This window comes from Anopheles gambiae, chromosome 2 (genome assembly GCF_943734735.2).
Source record: "Anopheles gambiae chromosome 2, idAnoGambNW_F1_1, whole genome shotgun sequence".
Lineage (NCBI taxonomy): Eukaryota > Metazoa > Arthropoda > Insecta > Diptera > Culicidae > Anopheles > Anopheles gambiae.
In genome coordinates, this window is record NC_064601.1 from 56,387,613 (window position 1) to 56,411,424 (window position 23,812).

The 23,812-nt window shown below is 42.0% G+C and overlaps 4 protein-coding genes across 9 annotated transcripts; 2 read left to right on the plus strand and 2 right to left on the minus strand.

The window, feature by feature from the left end:
• Positions 1-1,632: 1,632 nt before the first annotated feature.
• LOC1275938 (pyruvate kinase) lies at positions 1,633-7,360 on the minus strand. Of its 6 annotated transcripts, XM_061650279.1 has the most exons (5): positions 5,502-5,782; positions 5,388-5,428; positions 2,615-3,995; positions 2,294-2,450; positions 1,633-2,206 (listed from the first exon to the last, which is right to left on the minus strand). In XM_061650279.1, the coding sequence occupies exons 2-5, from the start codon at positions 5,424-5,426 to the stop codon at positions 2,194-2,196; spliced, it is 1,590 nt and encodes a 529-aa protein (XP_061506263.1). In that variant the 5' UTR covers positions 5,427-5,428; positions 5,502-5,782; the 3' UTR covers positions 1,633-2,193. The 6 variants fall into 6 exon arrangements, with proteins under 6 accessions (XP_061506263.1, XP_315228.5, XP_061506262.1 ...); XM_315228.6 differs by lacking the exons at positions 5,388-5,428; positions 5,502-5,782 and adding an exon at positions 6,992-7,360; XM_061650278.1 differs by having other exon boundaries at positions 1,633-2,450; positions 5,502-6,055.
• A 4,889-nt stretch (positions 7,361-12,249) lies between these two features.
• LOC1275936 (guanosine-3',5'-bis(diphosphate) 3'-pyrophosphohydrolase MESH1) lies at positions 12,250-13,031 on the plus strand. Its single transcript, XM_315226.5, has 2 exons — positions 12,250-12,472; positions 12,546-13,031. Exons 1-2 carry the CDS (start codon positions 12,343-12,345, stop codon positions 12,965-12,967), a joined length of 552 nt encoding a protein of 183 aa, XP_315226.4. The 5' UTR covers positions 12,250-12,342; the 3' UTR covers positions 12,968-13,031.
• LOC1275935 (probable phosphoserine aminotransferase) lies at positions 12,900-15,509 on the minus strand. Its single transcript, XM_557484.5, has 4 exons — positions 14,298-15,509; positions 13,842-14,214; positions 13,593-13,762; positions 12,900-13,418 (listed from the first exon to the last, which is right to left on the minus strand). Exons 1-4 carry the CDS (start codon positions 14,471-14,473, stop codon positions 13,043-13,045), a joined length of 1,095 nt encoding a protein of 364 aa, XP_557484.2. The 5' UTR covers positions 14,474-15,509; the 3' UTR covers positions 12,900-13,042.
• A 2,300-nt stretch (positions 15,510-17,809) lies between these two features.
• On the plus strand, positions 17,810-19,922 carry LOC1275934 (putative defense protein 3). The gene is made up of 2 exons (XM_315224.6): positions 17,810-18,361; positions 19,768-19,922. Exons 1-2 carry the CDS (start codon positions 17,922-17,924, stop codon positions 19,847-19,849), a joined length of 522 nt encoding a protein of 173 aa, XP_315224.5. The 5' UTR covers positions 17,810-17,921; the 3' UTR covers positions 19,850-19,922.
• Positions 19,923-23,812: the final 3,890 nt, after the last annotated feature.

Consider the following 23,812-nt stretch of genomic DNA (forward strand, 5'->3'; position numbering starts at 1 on the left):
CCAGATGACTCCGGGCCATTTCGGACGATTCTGAACACCTCCGGATATTGCAGCGCGGACTAACCTTCCGGCGTCGATTCCGAATTTATCGAAGTCGGATCGGAGTCGACTCCGGATTGTTACCAACTTTACCCATCACTAGATTGGCATTCAGTAAGAGTCGCAGGGTCGTAGCAGAGGAGAAACAAACAGCGGACTCTTTGACACTGTTCCTACTAACCAGTTCTTCCCACTAGATGCCTCTGATCCAAAGGATGGGAAGCCTAGGCAAACGAAAGGGGATGTTTAGCTAGGAAATCTAGGAGTTTTGTCCTATTTCGGATGTTGGAATTAAAGGTGTTAACTTCAAGAACTTCCGCGTTTGAATCTCCGTTTATTGAAAACATTTTGATTTTTCCACACGCACGCCCGCACTCCCGCAGTAGCGATTACTCGGCCAGCGATAGTCGGCCATCGACGCACGATCGTATCTGAGTGTCTGGGTGTGTGCGTAGTGGTGGTGGAAGCTCAGAATCGGATTTACCCGATTTCGATTCCGTGTTCGGAATCAATTTTGGAGCCGATTCCGATGCTGAAATCGATTCCGATTTCATAGTCGATTTCGGAGCCGATTCCGGAGTCGACTTTGGAGCCGATTCTGAAGTCGGCTCTGGAGTCGATTACGAGATCGAAATCGGCTCCGGAATCGGAATTGACCTGAGAATCGCAATTACGGAATCAGGATTGACCTGATAACGGAATCAGGATTGCCTGCAGAAACGGAATTAGCCCCGGAATTGGAATTAGTTCTTGAATCGAAATAAGAAGTTTCAGAAGCGAAATCAGTCTGGGAATCTCGATGAGAATGGATCATTTACTAGTAAATTTTGATTTTGATTTTGATGAAATTGTTTTGCGGTTATCAATAAATAGTATTATTGGACTCAAAAATCTATTCCTATGGGGAAGCCGAAACCGACTTCGTTTCGAAGACAATCCTGATTTCGGAGCCAGACCGGTGCCGAGGCCGATTTCGATTCCGAAACCGATTCCGATTGCGGACCCAATTCCGGAACCGATTCCGATTCCTGAATCGATTATGGAAACTGATTATGGACCTACTATCCGGAATCGATTCCAGAGAACTTCGAAGTTTGCCTGAATCGATTCTGATGAAATTTTCATTTTCCCATCGCTAGTGGGATCAGGGATCAACAGAGGTTGACACCGAGCGCTCTAGGGCAGTGGTCTCCAGCCTGTGGTCCGTAGACCACCTGTGGTCTGTGGCATTAACAGATGTGGTCCGCAAAAGAATTTATTTTTGAAAAAGATAAGCTTTTTACTATAAATATTGTGCATTTTTTCCCCACAATTAAGCTTAAATTTTCAACAGGCACGTCTACAATAACGTATTCTTGTATGTGTTTCACTGTTATCTTTTTAAAGTGTTTGTAGCATCCATTAGCGGTATAGGTTAAGAGATAAAAAAGTACATTAGATTGGCAGCATGTATGAGCTACTTGTTGGGGCTATTTGTGGAGATCTGCTCGTTATGTGAAAATGGTTATGAGAGATACTCGATATGAGGAGGGTCCAATGAATTTGGTTAATTTGGGGGTTTCTATTTCGGATACCAAAAATAGAACACAAACATTTTAAGTTTCACAGTTTTTATTTGCCATTTTCAATGTAACTATTACTCAGCAACGCTTATGTTGAATGATGATTATTGGTATGTGAATAATAGTGCAACACATGATGGAGTTTATGCATAGTTGTGTTTTGCATTTCCTAATATCCCTACTATCTGTCCCGTAGAAAACCTAAACTTGTTTTATGATTTTGACCTGTTTCATTTCACATTATGATAAAAATTCATGAGCTAAAGGCAATGCTCATATCGTTACTTAGCTGCATTTGCTATCGCTGATGCTGCCAAGTAATTAACGCACACTGCACAATACGGATAATAATTTAAATTTTAGTTTATAATAAATAAACCGCATGTACGTAAGGAACGATAAAAAGGGACATTGTATGTCTCGGGAAGTGTGTATGAGTGTGTTATTTGTAAAATGGGAGTTGTAGATTTTTAGTTTTAAATGAATTGCTATTTTAACACATTCCAACAACGGTTTTAGACACTGTAATGGGAAATTGGTTCCGTTTACCAACCCCGTTTATGACGCACTGGTGTTACGTTTAGAATTGTGTTTATTCAACATTGCTAAAATCGAAAAACGAGATCAAGTTAAAAAAAAAAGTAGATAATCATTATTTTCAGTGTTCTCGAATCTAATGATCGTATACGTACATCACACGGATGGTGTTGGTAAATCCAGAGCCCTGTTTCCAGCCAGTAACAACTACGATTGGATTGCCCGGCTTTAGGAATCCACGTTCCTTGCCAAACTCGATACCGTACTGTACGCGGGCATCAACATCCTTCAGCCAATCTTCCATAGCAGGCTCTGAAATGAGTGAAACATATTTATTAGAAATCATCTATCCTCTAACGTAGGCAGGTGGCTAATGATGTTGGGAGCAAGCATATACATGGATATACATTGTCCATGTTGTTTGCAAAAACGCCAGACCCAAAGCCGTAGCATATCGCCCTTTTAGCAAAACTTACGCTCATAGATGACGGGCAAAATGCCTCGGTACAGATGGCACTGACGTGCGGTTTGCGCGAAACGCGTTACAGCAATAATAGGGCAACGTGGTCGATACTTGGAAATCAAGTGCGCCGAACGGCCAGAGGTGGTAATGACGATGATAGCGGCGGCACGACTCTTAATCGAGGCCTCGGCACCGGCAATTGCGATCGAAGCTGCCGTGTCGAGCGGTGTTGGCGTCGTGTCGACCAGATCCTTGAAGAGATTGCGATGCCACAAGGCAGCTTCCGCTTCCTTGCATGTCTTAGCCATCGTCAGCACGCACTCAAGCGGGTATTCGCCCTTGGCGGTCTCACCCGAAAGCATTACACAATCCGCACCGTCGATGATGGCGTTAGCAACGTCCGAAATTTCAGCACGAGTCGGACGGGGCTTCTTAATCATAGATTCCAGCATCTGAGTGGCACAGATTACCGGCTTTCCGGCACGGTTACACCTTGCAATCATCGATTTCTGCGCCAAGAACACTTTTTCGGCCGGAATTTCGATACCGAGATCACCACGAGCAACCATAATGCCGTCGGTTGCTTCAATAATCTTGTCGAGATTTTGCATACCCTGCTGGTTTTCAATCTTTGAAATAATCTTGATGTGTTTTCCCTTCTCACCAAGAATAGTACGGATTTCCTTTAGCGCAGCAGCGTTACGGATGAAGGACGCAAAGATGACGTCCACTCCTTGCTCCACACCAAACGCCAGATCCGACTTGTCCTTTTCCGACACAGCCGGGAGATCCACCGGCACGCCTGGGAGGTTTACGCCCTTGCGCGAGCCCAACATGCCACCGTTTTCCACGGTACAGGTAAGCGTATCACCAGAAATACTTTCCACCACCAACGAAATGAGACCATCATCAACGAACACATGATCGCCAGGTTTGACCACCTTCACGATGTTCACATAATCAACGTAGATTTTATCCTTAGTGCCTTTCTCCAAGTGCTCCTTGTCCGTGGTCAGCTGAATCTTTTCGCCCTTCTTCAGCTCGACTTCTCCGGTGCCGCTGCCCTCGATTAAACCGGTACGAATTTCTGGCCCCTTCGTGTCGAGTGCAATGGCCAATGGGAACGGTTTGCCCAGTTTCTTCGAGTAGTTGTCGACAGCTTCGCGGATGTTCTTGATTGTATTGGCGTGATATTCGTGAGAACCGTGCGAAAAGTTGAGCCGAGCAATGTTCATGCCGGTAGCCATCATTTTCTCGAGCATTTCTGGCGAAACCGAGGCCGGTCCAATCGTACAGATAATACCCGACAGACGAACGAATGGCGTTTTCGAGTCAATATCGAGGGAGCAAATATGCTCTAAATGCGAAACTGCCTCGGGATTCATTTTTTTACCCTAAAATAAAATAAAAAAAAACAAATGAGTGTTAAATATCGTTTTATCACATCATAACACAAATGTTTTGCACTACTACATCATGCATTAACGTCAATTACATTTCTTTTAATTTTTATCTAATCGTGGCACTCTGCCGTTATAATATTAGTTAAAGGGAAGATTCATTTCGAAATTTTGCACTGCACTAGAAATGTGTTCATTGGTGACTTAATGTTTGCCTCATGAAATAAAAGTTAGCACCATTGTTTATTGTTGATAAGGAAACCGTGTACATCCAGTGTAGTGTATATGCGTATGTGTACCATACCACTGTGATAGGTGGTGGTATAAAATCAATAGTTTATGTAATCAATACATAACACAATGCGACACGCGCTTGTGTGAATGCACACAACATATAAATACTTTTGCTATCAACTGGCATCGTAACCCAACAGATTCAACTTCAATTAGATTGCATTTGTTTGGCTTGCCTGTATGTATGCGAACATTTCGAATAAGCGAGATGAATCCATTTACACGATACTAATCATTTGCAGAGGATGAGCTAATCTTAGAGAACGAAATCACGTATATTGCACCTCCCTCTCTTGCACCTTAGATTTTGTAGTAAACATAGAACTGTATGTACACGACGTGAAAAACATGTAAACCCATACATTCATCAGCAAATGGGGGTTTGACCAATATTTAGACAACTCATAACGCATACAATACTGTCTAGAGCGTCACGACGCACCGATGTAGCGTGTAAGTGCAGCGTCGACGAAGGAAAATAATTTTTCACTTGTCCTTGGTCAAGGGCAAACCAACCGGTCGATTTGCCCGCTAGTGCACACAAAAAAAAACGTTTCTAAAACATTCCTATTCTATGCGTTTTATATTAGTAGAAACCTGCTGAACGATAATATCATACTACCGATGGCACATTTCATAAAGGAAGTCCACAAAGCGTCTCGTAATTGCACGTAAGACTGCCATGTACTATCAGCTTAGCGCACGTACAGAAAAAGGGTTAGTTGCAAACAAATGGATTAAAAATAGCGCTATCTAGTTTCTTTCTTCTCGGCACACTTTTTCCTCACAGTCTTGGCAAGTTACTCAAAGCACGACGAACGAAGACGATGAGCACCGAAACATCAAATCGAAATTTGCTTATCCTTGACCGTTCTTCCTGCGTTGATGTGTGTATGCACTTTTTTTTCCTGCACCATGATGAGTTATCTCGTTTCTGAAGAGTTGTGTCATCCGGGAATTTATCATCGATATAATGCATCAGAGCATCGCCAGCTGGTAGATGATAGGTGTTAGCACACGTAACTGCACATCATGCACACGGAAAGCACGCCAAGAAGACTCCTTACACAAGCACCTCCTTGCTCCGCTTACCTTGGGGTCGAAATCGTAGTCGGAAACCCACACCATCATCCCTGAACGGTTAAAGGTACTTATCAATGAGCGGAAATCAAAGAATGGCCCTGCTCGAGGGAAAAGCTCAATTACACTTCTTCTTGCGGCCGGATGCAGTACAAACTGCTGAATTTGCTGCTTAGGTTGCGTCACTCCAGATGCACACAGAGTGATGGAACGCGACAATAGGAAGTCGGGTGAGAACGTTCCACACTTGGCACCGAAAAAGCAGGCAAACCTTTTCACGTCCGGTTGCTTAGCACCAGCAATCGATAATGATATGGTGACCGCGGTAAAGGTTGGCACTTTGGCGAGGTTAGCACGATTCAACGGTCGCCGCTGAAATGAATGTACGTGATGGTTTTGTGGCTCATAATACAGCCGTGTTGGTAAAATGCCATCTTTTAGCCACGATTTGTGAATCGGCGCATGAACGCTACTGATGAACTGACGATCGTGCTGGGCGACAAATGGCAAGCAGCCCGAGAATCTTTGCCGCTGTTGAATTATCATTTCATCTGACCGCGAAAACAGAATTACCGCTGCGCTACAGCCTTTTCGACCGATCAAATTCTTTACACAACTGTTTACTGCTATCCCGTGCATTTTGAAATCGGAGTTTGCGGAAATGAGTGCGTTCAGTGGACTAAGTTCAGTGGACGATGTTGTTCCATTTCCCGACTAACTTTAACACGCTACCATTTCCGTTGTACGACAATAACTCACAAAATCAGATGTTTGCTGTCTGTACGCAAACTTCCGTTGCTTTACACAGGGAAGACTAGTATCCAAGTGTGCGTCGCAGTTTTCGCAGTTCCCTATCACCTTTTGATTCATTTTCAAAAATAGATCTTAGAGCATCCTTGCCATCAGGTTGACGAAAACGATACCCCAAACCATGCTCTAAGCGGAGATGGATAATTAAAATTATAGCACCCATTTCAGGAGGGATTTCAAATGAACATGCTTTTCGTGAAATTCATCCAGTGGTTCGGTTGTACATGGAAGGACGAATGAAGCGCATGCGTACACTGGAAAGAAACTATGTAGATTCAAGGTCATCTTAAAACGAAAATTCAATATGGTTTTCTCTCAAATTATTTTACACTATTGCAAGAGGTAATATTCAATTATGCTCACAATGAGATGACTTGTCATTTATATTCGCTGCTATCAACAAGTATTTTACAGTATACGCTCGGTATTCCGCACAGTTCGGTCAAAAGTAGTGATATTTCATTAAAAACAATAAATACCTTTCTATTAAAAAAAAATGACTTTCTTTGTAAACGCATTCAGTCAAGTGCGGATAACTGTATAGGAATTGTTGCAAACATTTTGAAACACTACCTGAGGTTGATCATCCCTGACTTACCCCGATCATCTGATGTCAACATATGTGTGTGGTAGTGTTATTGTGCAGAATATAATTTGCTAACAATCGTAGCAGTTCTAGGCGATTTTAGTATTACACAAAAACGTAATAAATTTTACAATGTAAATATTTTTTCTAAAAGTGTTAAACCAAGAATGACGAAAAGAAAACGCTGCTTTAAAATGTGGGTGTAATACATGTACCGTACCTCCATGGTGTGTTCCTGAATAAGGGACAAAATGCTAAACTGCTACCACAATCAATGCAGCTGGACTTCAAAACCGAAAGCTTGGCTTCAGTTTCACAATCTTCCGAAAATAAACCAGACACTGCCACGGATACACTGGCCACAACTGTGTAACTCAACTAGAAATCACGCAACAACCGAATGTCGAAGACGAACATAAACGGTGAGCACGCACGTGAGAAAACCAACTAACTCTTCGGACGGAATGTAAGATCTGCTTCACCGGCATTCGTGTTCCGGCAAAAAAAGAAACCAGCTGGTGCGTCAATTGGACAGAGAGGTGTGTATGCTAGTGTGCGTAAGATAGCGAGTTCGATGGTTTGATAGATCCACCTAACAGCCGCTGGTCTTACGCGAGCTAACCAATGTCTAAATAGCTTAGATACACTGTTGTTATTGTTTATCAATCGCATAATAATACGGCCAGAACTGGCAGTACATTTTGTTTCGTACGTTTGGTGCATCCACACAAACATATCGGCTGCATTTTATTCCTAAACACAAGATTACAAAACGGAACGCCGGTCGCTGCTTACTGTACGCACACATACTTGCAAAACTGTAAAACATGGCGTAACTGCGAGAGGGGGGCACGCGTCATTCTCTGGATGCGAGAATGAAGGTCAGTCAGAGGTTAAACGGGTAAATACATTTTTAAAACCTCCATTTATTTGCGCCAATATTAAAATTCATCGTTCCGGAACTTTTACATTCATTTGTCACCGAAGAGGGAATTTTTAGTTCGTCGAGAAACGATAATTGACTATAGTAACTAATGGTATTGCGGCACAAAAAATCATTCCAACGAAAGCTCTACAGTCGCGCAGAATACAGCAGCCACTGGTGTATGATAACGATATTTTTGGACTAACTTTTTTATTTCGACTAGGGTGAATTGAAATTACTTACTTTGTTGTTAACCAACGTTTCACGAAATTAGGAATTCTGGACAACACTTTATGGAAACACCAAACAAATAATCGAGATTTACAATTGTCAACGCTTGCTAGGATAGGTAGGACACGTTTACAACTTGCCGCACGAGCTCCAGTCAACAGAATGACGAGAGCAGCACGACTCGTTGCGAGTTATCATCGCGAAAGGCATCTCGTCGACCGACCGAGGAGTCAGCATTGGGTAATAGCACGAGTCGCACATGCTAGCTGATATGATGAACTTAGCGCGGCTGGGAGAAAGGAGAGGCAACGGCGTAGTTGATCATTGCGGGAGAATTATGGTACGATGCTTTTTCATAACCTACACAGAAATTGCATCGTCCTCCATGACCTTCCCAAGATCGGCAAGAAGAAAGTATTGTAGACAAGCGCAGGGTGTTTTGAAAGTAAAATGTGATCAGTAGAACTGTACATGTGATATTTGCTCTAATACAAATAACAACTTTCACTTGCTAATGGTTTGAAATGCATTTTTAATGGCTTTTCTATTCAGCCGTGTTATTCAACGCGATATGTTTGAACCGTTTTGTTTTTTAAATGGCAGCTTTTAACATGTCACAGACCTGTGATGTTACACAGAAATGTTACGGACTATTCCAAAGTTTTAATTCGTAAATTCCGTTCATTCGTAAACACATTCTTCTTAATTTATTTCTGTAATACAGGATTTCGAGTCATGTCATCGAATACAGTCTGAACTCACTGGTTGAACTTCGACTCCCTACCAACTATTGAATATGTGCTTTTTAGTTAGCACGTTTTTCCATATCAAAAAATGATGAAATTTTACTCGGCAGGCCATGAGATTTTTGTGAAATTTTCAAAAACCGGTTTTTGATACAAACGCATGCTTTTTAATTGAACTGTCAACCAACTATCGAGCGTTCAACTAAAAAGCATCCCAAATAGCCAGCTCGAACTTTATAGCTGATTTAGGGCTGTTTAACGAAAAATCGTTCCGATGTCGTACTTTGTGGCTGATTAAGAGATAGACGGCACTTTGCGGAACTATGGAGCTTTTTAACAGGCACATGGTACTCTTTGGAACTTTGCGGCTGATTAACACTATGTGTAGGGTTCATGATGGAACTTTAAGGCTTGTTAAGAACGTGTACCGAACTTGGTGGAACTTCATAGCTTTTTAATGCATGACATCGGTACAAGGTTGGTCTTGTCAAAGTGTCAAAGACAGACGCCGCCAATCATCTCATTGCTGCTGTACAAGTTAGATTAGTTCTTTGAAGAAGGGATTTTGAAGGAAGTGATTGTGATTGTACAGTAACTTGTGATACGTTTCGTGTAATTTATGAATATTAAGAATTGAAAAATTAAAAATCATATACACATGTACACAAACAAAACTCCTTCTTCTTCTTCTTCTGTTTAGGTTGATGGGTTACATCCTCCTATACTCTCTTTTTGGGAGGTATAATCAGAGGCGTACCATCTGAGTTTGGGAGTGGACTGTCATCCATGTCTCCTTTTTTTCCAGTTTGGTTTATATTGTGTCGTTAGTTACTTAGTCTTTTTCCGTTATTTCCTCCGTTCATTATTATTATTATTATTTTTATTTTTTTGTATTATATTGTATTTTTTACTACGTTATACCGGGCTGGATTCGGTTTATTATTTCTAAGCGATTTTCCATTATGGTTCCCCTTTCATGGTCTTTCCTTAAGTTAAATTTAAATCTTTTTTTTTTTTTTGTTCGTTTGTGTTTGTGGGTTGTGCTGGTTTTTTTTTATGAATGAATTGTTATTATTATTATTATAAACAAACAAAACAAATCCTGTTGTTTATTTCATCGATGACGCTTGCTTGAAAATAAAACACAAAAAAAATAATCCCCAGCACCGTAGCTTAAGGAAGCTGCTTAGGCGCTATTTAGAAGGACCGCCTGGAACTTTGATGCTGTTTATCTACTGCAAAAGGCGAATTAGAGCAGCGATCTTTAGCGTGCCAAAATGAGCTGCTTAAGCAATTCTGGCTATTTGGGATGTTGAACTCTACACATTTTGTTTGATATTTTGAAAAATATGCATGGAAATGATGTGAAACTTCGTATATGAATAACAAATGAGCATATCTCTATGTAAAAAATATATGTTGATACAATTTTCAACGCGTTTTTGCGTAATTACACGTTTTTAGTTACCCTGCCGAAAACAGGTACACTGCCGAATACTGGTACAGTTACCCTACATGTGTTTTTAATGAGAATATTTGAAATTTGCCTTGAATTATCGTGTCTTTTGCTAATGTGCTCTTTTAACTGCTTTTTCAAATATCCTCCTCATAACGTAATGTCACCTTTGCATTGAACTTTTATTTCTCAACAGCACGAATAAACGGACAGCCGGATAAAAGGTATCCGGATAAACGGCGCTCTACTGTATGTCGAGAACCCCTGTATAGATTTTCATATTTTACCCAATACTTACAGGAGTAAAATCGGTATCTTGCAGACCTAATATAGCCATAATTGGTACACTTACCCTATATTTACACCTGCTAAAACTTCTTCTTCTTCTTTTGGTTCAACAACTGTTGTCGGTCAAGGCCTGCCTGTACCACCCCAAATAGCCAGCTCGTACTTTATAGCTGATTTGGGGCTGTTTAACGAAAAATCGTTCCGATGTCGTACTTTGTGGCTGATTAAGAGATAGACGGTACTTTGCGGAACTATGGAGCTTTTTAACAGGCACATGGCACTCTTTGAAACTTTGCGGCTGATTAGCATTATGTGTAGGGTTCATGATGGAACTTGAAGGCTTGTTAAGAAAGGGTACTGAACTTGGTGGAACTTTATAGCTTTTTAATGCATGTCATCGGTACTAGGTGGCTCTGGTCAAAGTGTCAAAGACTGACGCCGGCAATCATCTCATTGCTGCTGCACAAGTTAGATTCGTTAATTGAAGAATGAATATTGAGTGAAGTGATTGTGAATTATCAGTAAATTGTGTAAATTTGTGTGTAATTCATCAATACAAAGAATTTAAAAATATACACATGTGTTTAAACGAAAAAAATCTTGTTGTTTATTTCATCGATGACGCTTGCTTGAAAATAAAACACAAAGAAAAATAATCCCTGGCACCGTGGCATAAGGAAGCTGCTTAGGCGCTGTTTGAAAGACCCACATAGAACTTTGATGCTGTTTATCTACTGCAAAAGGCGAATTCAAGCAGCGATCTTTAGCGTGCCAAAATGAGCTGATTAAGCTGATTCTGGCTATTTGGGACTTATGGAATTGGCTTTCAGTGACTTGATTACCCCCCCCCCCCCCCCCCCCCATAGCAGGATAGTCAGTCCCACGTATGGCGGCACGGTCTAGTTGGGGCTTGAACCCATGACGGGCATGTTGTTAAGTCGTACGAGTTGACCTGCTAAAACTATGGACGGAAAAACTGCTTGCCCTCACAGCTTATGCAAGGTAAATGCAAGGGCGTTGGGGCCAAAGTGGGTAGAAAGGAGGTGTCGTCATGTAGAACAATTGGGCATCAAGGTTTTAGAAAAAAGCACAAAACCAGGATCGACGGCAGTTGTCAAATGCGACGAATGTTGCTGGTATTTGGATGGGATAAATGAATTGTTTTCATTTAATAAACATTTGTTTAGCAATAAAAATTTGTATTTTGCTTCCACACTCCATTAATCGGCTTTTTACACGTTATAATGCAGCTGCTGTCTGTAAACAAATATCGACGGCTGATGTCAAACTGAATCTCTAAATGGCAACATACCAAACGCTAAGGCATTGGTCTAATCTTGTTGCGCGCAACATTGTTGCTGGCAAAATGTATGGATTTTGACAGCTCGCGCAACTTTGTTGCCAGCCAAATTCAAACCAATTTGATTTTTGTCAGGCAACATTTTCTATTTACCTTGGTCATGGTAATCGGGTGTATGAAATGACACAGCAGCAGTGTGCGTTTTGTTGACATCCGCTAAATTTGTATTTTAACCTTTATAATACATTTTTTGGTGTATATTTTATTTTTTCAACACTTTATTCAACAAGTGAATGATAAAAAATAACTAACTCTAACTCTGAGCTGTAAAATGGCAATTTTTGAAGCTGAACAATGTTAAACCGAAATGTTGTCAGCAACATTCATAGACCAGCTCAGCGATATGTTTCCGAGCAACAATGTTGCGCGCAACAAGATTAGACCGCTGCCTAAGAAGACACCTCCTCTATATTCCATCTTGGTTGCGATGGCGATTTTCGCCAAAATAACTGTCGTGTAGAATTAGAACTGTCTGTTCCGTATTTCGTTTGTGCCCATCACTACAAAATGACTGTCTCTGCTGTCTGTCGAACTTATGTAAATAAAAACAAATGTTATTCATACCATGGAGCACTCTTCAATCCCGCAGAATTTTATAACAATTTACACCAAATGCATAAATTTTGCAGCTATAAAACATAGGAATCAACGTCGTCTGGATTCCGATGAAACCCCATACATTAATCACCCTATCGGTAAGTGAATAGACAGCTTGCTCTAACACTCGGAAGTAATGTAGCGCCGGTTATGGAACTTGTGCCTTTTCAGGTGTTGCCTACATTCTTACTGAAGCAGGGATTACGGATTTAGAAGTATTGCAAGCCGCCATCCTCCACGACACCGTAGAAGATACTGACACTTCGTTCGAAGAAATTGAATCTCTGTTTGGCCCAACCGTGCGCGCTATCGTGCAAGAGGTAACGGACGATAAGTCGCTGCCGAAACAAGAGCGGAAACGGCTACAGATTGAGCATGCTAGTAAGAAGAGTCATCAGGCCAAACTGGTGAAGCTCGCCGATAAAATTTACAATCTTCGTGATCTTCAACGCTGTAAACCGAAAAATTGGACTAACGAAAGATGTCGCGAATATTTCATTTGGGCGAAACAAGTTTGCGATAATCTAAAGGGAACGAACGAATCGTTAGAATCCATTCTGGATGATATATTTCGGCAGGAGAATGTCAATTAAATGTATATTTTACTACTTAGCAAGTAAACTGCGTGCCGCCCGATGGTATACGGCAATAAACTGACCACTAGGTTTTTAAGATTTTTGATGCTTCTTCAAAAATTCCAGCATGTACTGTTGCAAGGCCGTCGTTTCCTCGACCGTAACCGCATTGTACAGGGAGGCACGAATCCCACCGACCGAACGGTGACCCTTCAGCTGTTGCATGCCGAGGGTTTCTGCGCCTTTTAAGAATTGTTTCTCGAGCTCTTCGTCTCCATTCGGACCTCCGACGCGAAATGGCACGTTCATTCGGCTGCGCACCTTTGCTTCCACCGGGCAGAAGTAAAATCCGTTAGATTTCGCAACCACATCGTATATTAACTGCGACTTAACCATTGACTGGCGGTACATCTCATCAACGCCACCGTTGCGCTTGATCCAAGCAAACACCCGTCCCATCACATAGATGCTGTTGAGAAGGTTGGAAGAAACGGATGAAGGAAAGGGTAAACAAACAAGCGATAAGCGTGCAGCGGTCTGCATACTGTGTTTTGCTTGCATCGTCAGTGATAGCAGTCCGCTCCATGAAGAACTTGCAACAACCTAGATGCTGTGTGCGTTATCTATTCAACACATGACTTACATAAACGTTGGCGGCGTGTTGCTAATTGAATTGGCTTTAGCGATGACACTAAAATCAAAAATTGTCGGAGTAATTGGCATTGCGTGCCCAATCAGATCTTCGCGCACTATCACTAATGTAATACCGGATGGGCCGATGTTCTTCTGCGCACAGGCAAAGATAACGCCAAACTGTAGATGTAGAAAAGCAGAATCAGTTGTAGCATTAGCATGTACAGTGTCACGTCAAATGATGGTCAGTTGTACGCACTTTCTTAATATCAATTCGTCGAGACATCATGTTTGAAGACATATCCACCACCAACGGCACGCCGTTGGTTTCTGGCACCGAGTCAAATTCGATTCCACCAATTGTTTCATTGTCACAGTAATACACGTACGAGGCTTCCGGGTCAAGCTTCCATTGAGTCGGATCCGCAATGCCGGTATACTTATCCTGCTTGGGCACAACCCAATTAACCGTTCCGTACCGTGCCGCTTCTTTGGCGGCCATCGAAGACCAGCTTCCCGTAACAAGGTAGTCCGCCTTTCCCGTTTTACCGATAAGATTCATCGCAACGGCAGCAAACAGTCCCGTTCCTCCTCCTTGCATCAACAGGATTTTATAGTTATCCGGCACATCACTGGAGAAGAGGAAAACGGATGAGAATCTACCAACTAATGAGCGATTCTGGACGGTTTGTTAGCCAACAGTAGCGATACTCACAGCAGTTCCTTAACCAGAGCCAATGTGTTGTCATGCAGGGCAACATAGGTGTTTCCGCGATGGGACATTTCCATCACACTCATACCACTAGTTCCATACTCGACAAGGTCTTTCTGTACTTCCACCAACACCTCGCGAGGCAACTTCGCTGGACCTGCCCCAAAGTTGATTACCATTATTTTCACCGGCGGATGGTTGTTGTGCTTCAATCGAAATCACCTTAGCACCCCCTGTATTGACCTTCACTAGTTCCCTGCGTGCACACGAGCGGACTGTTTCGTTTGTAATCGACTGTATCTCGCGCCGGACAGTTCTTGAATGTGGACAGCGGTGGCAACAAAATTGCCGTTACGCTCCGCAAATTAACCCGGGAACCACTCGTCTCGACCTCCGCTACAAGACGGCACTCTATCTGTCTGCTTCGAAAGATGAGCCTGTTCTAACCGGTTTACAAGAACGTGGGCAATAGCGACAAGCGGCAAATAAGACCCGTTTGTCAACGAGCCAAAGGGAGCAGCTCACTTAAGCAAGGGCAGATCGACGGGCGGGTTCCGGGGGTACACTGACTGTGCGCAAACACGTCGCGCGCCGTCGTAATGCATATTCGATTTGTGAAAGTATGTGGCGTCTCGCTCTAGCGTGCTGGATCGCAATGTACGGGGCGCCTCTTATCAGTTATTGTCGACTGGCCAATATTCACTTTCAGGATTTGTTCTCTCGTGGCGAAATCGTACGAACAAGATGTTGTTCTGTTGTTCTATACTTCCTACTTGTTCTATTCCTCCTACCGTGTACGCCCGTCTGAACGATAATAGAATCGTTCGATTGTACTCTTCTATACTGTTCCTATCTGTGGGTGAATGATACACTCCACCGTAATCACTTCCCTTTGCATCTCATCTCATTGTAGTACATTCCACACGATCAATCCGCAATACAGCCCTGTTCGGTACCTATGTGTAGTGTGTAAATGGCAACGATCATAAAAATATCACTTGGTTGGTTTGAAACATCGCCACCGATGAAAGCGCGCCCGTGACAACAAAGTGTACAGCAGCGCAACAATCGGCAACAAACAACTTAACCGGAACACTCACTACTGCTGCACAGATTAGATTACCCGTATCAGAACGGGGTAGACAGATTAACGGAATTCAAGTACGGCACTTATACGAATTATTTATTTGTAGTTGCACTTCGACGTGCGAATAACGAATAAAAAGGAAAATACTGCGATAGTGGAAAAATAAATAATAATGCCCGTCTTAACTATTTTAGGCGCCGGGATCGATTCCGCGATCAGAATCGGCTCCGGAATCGGAATTGATCTGAATCGCAATTTGCCCCGATAACGGAATCATAATTAATTCCAGAATTAGAATTACCTCCGGAATGTGAATTAGTTCTTGAATTAAAAAAAAATCCGATTCCGATTCCGGAATTGATTCCGGAGTCGATTCCGATTCCGGAACTGATTCCGATTCCGGAGCCGATTCCGATTCCGGTATCAATTCTGGAGTCTATTCCGAATCTGGAGCCGATCCCGAAACCAATTCCGGAATCGATTCCGGAAACTGATACCGGACCAACTATCGATTCCAGAAAACTGCGGAGCTAGCCGGAATCGATTCCTACAAAAACTTCATTTTTCTCATCACTGGTATATAGTGACATATGTCTAATTACATGGCCGGGGTAGTTTGTTTCACGAAGAAATAGACCAAACATACATTTTATGCTAAACTCTTTAAGTAATCGCCAATTTTCCAATCATGTTTAACACGCCTTATTTGAATTCATATGTTCGTTATAGTATAGCTGCTCAACGCACTATACTTGGGTTGGAATTACGGGGGCGAACGAACCTAGTGAGTAGTACTACGGAACAATCTCAATAGATTAACTGGCGCTTGCACAATACAAGCCAACGATGGCTTAGTGCCAAACATCTGCGACAGCCTGCTGGATAAATGTAATTACTTGCTATTGTCCTTATACTTCTTCGTAATTAAAGCCATATGGCCACACCGGCCTCATACAGATCTGCTAAAAATTAAGTAAATGGTCCATATGGGAATCGAAACACATCCTGGCCTTTGCATGAATTGTCGCGTCTACACAACGCTCGATCATCTATAGAGTAGATTACGCAGCTGTTTAAGACTCTGGGCTTTCCCAGATATTTCTACCGCTCCGAGAGCCACTATCTGCGTCTGGAAACTGAGGATGTCGGCATTTGATTTTATTTAATAATTGAATAATTGACGTAAACCGTTTTGGTCCTAGTTTTCTTAGCAACTGTCACTGCGACTACCTGAAGCCAATTTAACGTAGAAGAAGTATTGTATTACCTTGTTAATTTATTTCCATAACTTTGGAAAAACAGGCATGAGATGTTTTTAATTAAGTGTATAGTAATTAAAATCGTTGTCCTATTCCATACGGTAGGGGCGAGAGAGAAGAAGAAGGGAGGAGGGGGGAGCGGTTTGCTTTTGTGGTTGGAGGTATTAAAGCAAATTATCATTATATCTCGATTATAGCCAGTTTTATAATTTTGGATTCTAGTGATTTCCTAACATCAGTAGGTGCGAAGAAAATTGGATTTTTCATGACTCTTTAGAAAATTTAATTATAAGTATATCTTGTTTCATAAAAATGTATAATATATTTTCGTTTAAAAATCAATTCTTCCGTGGACCTCGAGTAGTCTGCGAGCCACAAACTGGAGCCTCCTGCTATATTACACACATGTTCTTCATTAAACGGATACCGAGGCATTTGTTAGAAGAAAAAAACTAAACCACTAAACATTAAACGACTAAAAAACTACTAATCGTTCCAAAATAATCATAAAATATACTTATATTTAGTTACATAAAGCTGATTAAAAAATATTCCATTATGCATAACAATTTCAGTATGAAACCTTTGAACTTTGTACAATCTGATCTGACGATCGTTTGATGTAAAGTGTTATTTCTTTCAATAAAGCCTAATGTTTTCTCTTCACATTTCAACCTTGTATTGGCCAAGAGAGTAACGAAAACCTTCTCGAACCAACGTAATAAAACTTTGGACCGGTGGTTGTAAAGAGCTCTTCTCGGATCAACCGGTGAGTTGAAGGTTACTACTGTCTTGTATTTTGATCATGGTGAATGCAATTCGAAACCGGCGAGACGAAACCGAACCTCCATAGGTCTGCATCGCATCCGAAAGGAGGGGGAGACATAACATAATTCCAATTTCCAACCGTTCATTCACCAAATCCACTTATAATCCACTGGCAGGCAAAGTGCGTGCACTTTGATTAACCGAAACATAATTGTTTGTCCCCACTCTGCGGCCACGTGTATGAACGCATCGACCCAACGAGGCTGGAACTCGGCAGCGGCTGCAGTAATGTCCCTCCTACTTGGGACAGAAAAAACCCCTCCCTTCTAAATACTGCTAATCTGAAAGGAGTAAAGGTAGGGGCTCAAAAGTATTATAAAAGAAGTGGTAATAGAGTTTTTGGACGTTTAGTCCACAATCGAGCCCAGAGCTGACTGTCGCTTTTACTTACAAATCACGCTAAACGGAGTGTAGTTTATAAAACAAAAAACATTATTGAAACCGTTCTTTATAATGCACCGTACAAATAGAAGCTTTAGTGCTTTGCCCCTTGTTTGTTGCGCGTTGTTAGTTATCGGTAAAGTGGACGCTTTTCCAGACGGTGCACCGGCGGATACGTGTGTAAAAAGTCGCACCAACGAGCCGAATCATGGCGCGGCACGCAGTCAAAGTCTGGCAAACCCACCTTACCAAGTGACGGCGAGCAGCAACGTGTACGGTCCCGGTACACAGATTCAGGTCTCCATACACGGGCAGCAGGATGTATTTCGAGGATTCTTCCTGCAGGCGCGTGATGCACAAACAAACGAATGGATCGGCTCGTGGTACGAAACACCCAACACGAAAACCATCCCAGAGTGCTCGTCGGTGACACACGCCGATAACAGGGATAAGGAGCAGGCTACCTTCGTCTGGCAGGCACCGAAAGACCGCCAAGGGCAGGTTTATTTCACGTAAGTACTGCTGCGCCTGTCGCGACACCGAACGTGTTGCAGGTTCAAAGTGCGATTTTTCGATTTTCGAAACAACCTCTAAAAGGTGGAACTAACTTGAAGCGATTTGTCGTGGGCAAAATATACCCTTGCGAGTTGCGTGTCAGTGCAAAACGCATGCAAGCGAGTGGCGAGTGTGCAGTGGGTTGAGCGTAAATTACATTAGGAATTTCCCATGCCACCCTGTGCCAGGCTATGTGGCAAAACCACTGATGCCAAGCGGGTTGCATATGGAACGCCTTTAATGGCAGGTCAATGTAGGTCAAATGAAAGAGCGACATCAACGACGTTTTCAATCTACAGCTAAACCGGTTCCCTGCGTAGCTTATGCTTACTAAGACGTTAATACCTTCCGGTTGAAACTGTACCCTTCGAAACGGTCTATTACTATTACGCTCGGAGTATGGGGACGTGTGATCTACATAATAAGACACTCTACAGCATCACTTATGAGCGTTAGAGACAATTGCTGTTTGCCCATCAATTATTCAACTTGTTGCACTATGTTGACGCTAGTAAATATTTTCGTTGATGCTTGACGAAAACCCGCTTCCATAACGGTCATTCGCACAATAAATTGACGGTACCGATTTTGGAGAGTGGTCACTACAGCTGTCATAGAAAACTGGTTTCTGTTTGTGGCCTATAAATCTTCAATGCATGTGGCCTATTTAGAATGCAACTTCGTCAGCACTTTGAAAACATATCTGCAATATATGCCAGTACATGTCAGTGGGTGTCGTTGCAGTGGAGTAACTCATACGGAATCAACAGTCTTCGAATAAACAACAGTAACAGCCCGCTTTTTTATTGATGTAAAATGTTTGAATCATTTGATTGAAAATACCAAAATTACATAGTTAGTAATAAACTCTGAAAAGATACCGGAATTGGATTTACAGTGGAGCGCCGTTTATTCGGGTACCTTTTATCCGGCTGTCCGTTTATCCGTGCTGTTGAGAAATGACAGTTCAATACAATGGTGACGTTGCGTTATGTGAAGGATATTTGAAAAAGCGGTTTAAAAAGCACAGTGTCATAACAAAAGACACGAAAAATTCAAGGCAAATTTTAAATATCTTTTGGATAAAACATAAAGTCAATAAAAACGAAGTAATTGTTATCAAAAAATTAGATAATTTTCCAAAAATTATTCAGGAATTGGTGATAAAATATATCATTTGACTCATTATTCGTGTTATTCGAGGTCAAGTCCCGAGAAGCCCGGGTGCTCCACTGTAGTTAGTTAGATTCAGTCGTTTTGTTGCTGTGCTCGTGTATCGTCTGCAACAGGTTTTTCGTACTTGTTCTAGATTGGTATTCAATTTAATATATTCTATATGATTTTCGTTTCCTTTTTTTTACAGCGGTACTATTGTAAAAAATTACGGTACTTATTGGTCGAGCATAATTGCCGCTGTACCTGCACCATTTGGGCGCCATCAATAAGACGAGTTTGGAGCACTGCACAATCATGTTGCCAGAGCACGCTGGTTTTGTAAATATAGTACATCGTTCAGTATTTTGTTTCCCATTCATGTAGTTTAATCGTTATCCGAATTTATCATCTCTACTTGTTCGATGAAACACAATGTAATAAGTTTTGTTCTTGACGGTGCAAAACATTGTTAGCGGTCAAACGAGGAGAGCAATCGTGAAGAATTAGAAATTATTCATACTCGTTCAGGCACAGCCCATCTTTCGATTGGATACGGAGTCGTTTTCGGATATCATTAGGAGTAGGAATCAAAACTCTAGTTTACTCTAGTATACAAAACATCCAATTTCAATATCCAAGGAGATTTCGAGAATTTTAATAAATAAACAATCAAAATCGACAAGGGTACCGAATTGCCCAGAGGAAGCTTAATGAATGAACTAAAAAAAAATTTACCGAAGAAATGCCCTCTACTTTTGCGATGGATTTAGTGAAAACGCTTAGTTTTATTAACGCGAAAATATGAATTACTTGCAATTCATCGGTACACATTACACTCATAACTTGGAAACATACAGTGGAACCCCCTATGAAAAGTTATTCGCATAACGATCTTAACAATCCTAATACTCAACAAATATCTCTCTTAACGAATAAACCTCGCATAACCAGTAATTTCATTGGGAGTTGGGATACACTTGTGTGAGGCCGATGCAAAATCAAGATCACGATCGGTTAGCATTGATTATTTCTTTATTTTCTCTTATCGCTCTGGCCGATAAGAGTTTTGATACTAAACATCGTTTAATGAGGTGACGACCTCCCCTGTCTGCTCTTCAACATCGCCTCGGAAGGTGTCATTTTAAGCGAGGGGCTAGACAACAACATCAGTGGTACGATATTCTACCTATCTTTTCAACTTTTTGGCTTTGCTGATGACACAGATATCATTGGCAAGACAAAAGCGAATGTTATGGCAGCATATAACATATGTTTTTTTCTTTCATTCATCTGTTAATTTATTATATATTTTATAAAGTACCATCACATTAACCTGATTGAATGTTTTAAGCACCTAGTTGAATGTGGTTGTTACCGACCATAAAAAGTCTAGATCGGACTATATTTGAGGTCGACTAAGATATTGTTGTATATAAAAATTGTGGTTACTGAAGAGTTTTGCGATTCATCCCGAGACCGGTGGACACTTTAACGATTTGTCGTAAACCAATGACGGCGGCACGATGTTTGAACATGTTGACAACTTCCGGAACCTGGGCTGCGAAGCTTGAACTCAGGATTGAAGGAAACTTTCTCGTATGCAAAACAATACCATAGGCTAGGGTGGAGTTGTATGGAATTTCACTCGACCAGAAGAAAAAATGTTTGTGGGCCACGAGAAACGAGTTCACCGCTCCAAGAAGCATGCTTTGGAAGAGCAAAACATGCGGGAACTCGAGCAAACCAGAGAGGCGTACGGATCGACACGAAAGTTTTACCAAGCGATAGCAGGTCACCGAAACAACGTTGTACCTAAGGTAACCTGCTGTCGCAACAAGGATGGAGACCTGGTCAGTAACCAGCCAGAGGTCTTCTCGCGGTGGGCTCAGTACTTTGATGAATTACTCAACGACCAGTTTAACAAACAGCTAGAAGCGCCACTAGCAGATAGTGTCATGCTACTGCCACCTAGCATACAGGAAACATAAAAGGCTATCCGTCGGCTGAAAAATAACAAGGCACCCGAAACCGACGGAATTGCAGCTGAACTGGTCAAGAATGGAGGTGCACGACTAGAAAACGAGATTCATCAAATTGTTACTGAGGTGTGGGATAGCGAATCGATGCCTTGTGACTGTAATCTCGGCATCATCTACCCCATATACAAGAAAGGAGACAGGTTGGACTGCAACAACTACAGGGGTATTACGGTGTTGAATATCGCCTATAAAATATTCTCCTTGATCCTTCAGGATCGCCTTGTCCCGCACGTCGAAGAGATAGTCGGAAACTATCAATAAGGATTCCGAAACGTAAAATCAACCACTGATCAGATCTTCACCATGCGGCAGATCTTGGAGAAGATGGCTGAATACAGACACGCCACATACCATCTCTTCATTGACTTCTAAGCCGCATATGATAGCATAGCCAGGGTAAAACTATATGACGCTATGAGCTCTTTTGGAATCCCGGCTAAACTGATAAGGATAGTTAAAATGACTATGACCAACGTCACTTGCCAGGTGAGGGTGGATGGAAAACTCTCAGAACCTTTTGCTACCACCAAGGGTCTGCGTCAGGGGGACGGGCTTGCCTGTCTCCTATTCAACCTGTCGCTAGAGAGGGCCATCCGCGACTCGAGGGTGGAGACTACGGGAACCATCTTCTATAAGTCAACCCAGATCCTGGCATACGCTGATGATATAGACATCATTGGTCTGCGGCTTTCCTATGTAGCAGAAGCCGGCCAAGGGATCGAGCAGGCGGCAGAGAACCTCGGATTGCAGATAAACGAGGCAAAGACCAAACTGATGGTGGCAACATCAACGGACCTACCAATAAATAATCCGAATTTACGTAGGCGTGACGTGCAGATAGGTGAACGCACTTTTGAAGTCGTCACAAAATTCACCTATCTTGGGTCAAAGGTCAGCAACGACAATAGCATGGAAGCTGAGTTGCGCGCAAGGATGCTGGCTGCCAACCGGTCATTCTACAGCCTGAAGAATCAGTTCACCTCAAAGAACCTGTCGCGACGGACAAAGCTGGGACTATATGGTACCTATATAGTTCCGGTACTCACATACGCCTCTGAGAAATGGACACTGTCCAAATCTGAGGAATTCCTCTTAGCCGCGTTCGAGAGGAAGATGCTCAGAATGATACTTGGCCCCGTATGTGTGGAAGGACAATGGAGGCTATAATGACGAACTATACGAGATGTACGGCGACCGCACTGTCGTGCAGCGTATCAAGCTCGCCAGGCTTCGGTGAACTGGCCATGTTGTACGCATGGAAACGAACGACCCAGCCTGTAAAGTCTTTTTAGGCCGTCCACAAGGACAGAGGAGGCGTGGTAGGCCCAAATTGAGGTGGCAAGATGGCTTGGAGGCGTCCCACCATTAAGGCCAGGATAACGGACTGGCAGACGAAGGCGCGGGACCGTGAGCGGTTTCGGACACTCCTGAGGCAGGCCAAGACCGCAAAGCGGTTGTAGCGCCGGATAAGTAAGTAAGTAAAACCTCAGCTGCTCATTCTATTATTGGAAGTGTAGCTTACAGTCCTTAAATTCACAGCATAATCGTACCAGGACTGTAACGTAAATAACCAGGATTTTATTGTTGTAAACAATACACCTGGAAACGGTACTGGTAATATTTAAATATAGTTAACCCTTTTCGATTTCTAACGATTTCTTGTCCATGATTCCCATTTCAGGTATTTCCGGTTTTTACAACCGCTAATAACAAATTTTTAATTGAGCACAAAAACCAAAAAAAAAAAACAAAAGTGACGGAAACTTCAAACATTATGTATTTATATATGCATGTAAAATAAAACCTATACATTCATCGATGTATTCATATGTCTCAAAATTTTAAACATTTTCCTCAATGTGTCCGTGTTTAGCTAACTTCTCGTATACCTAAGTGGATAAAATACTGGACGCATTTTATTCATAACATATTTATGACATTTTCTGCTATGATCAAAATTGCTCAAACTTCACCAACAGATCTTTTATCTCGTTTGACTCATAATGATCCAGTTAGAATACTTAATCTAACTTAAAGGCAATTCCGAAATCTACAAACAAGCTGGAACCTTCACAAAACATAACTAAACTAGCGACTGTTAGTTGAACGCTCAGGACATTTGCTAACATTTTTAACGAAAGTAGAAGATGTGTTCATGCACTCCCAATTCAAAAGTTTAAAACTGTACCTAATGACTGAAATATACGAAAACAG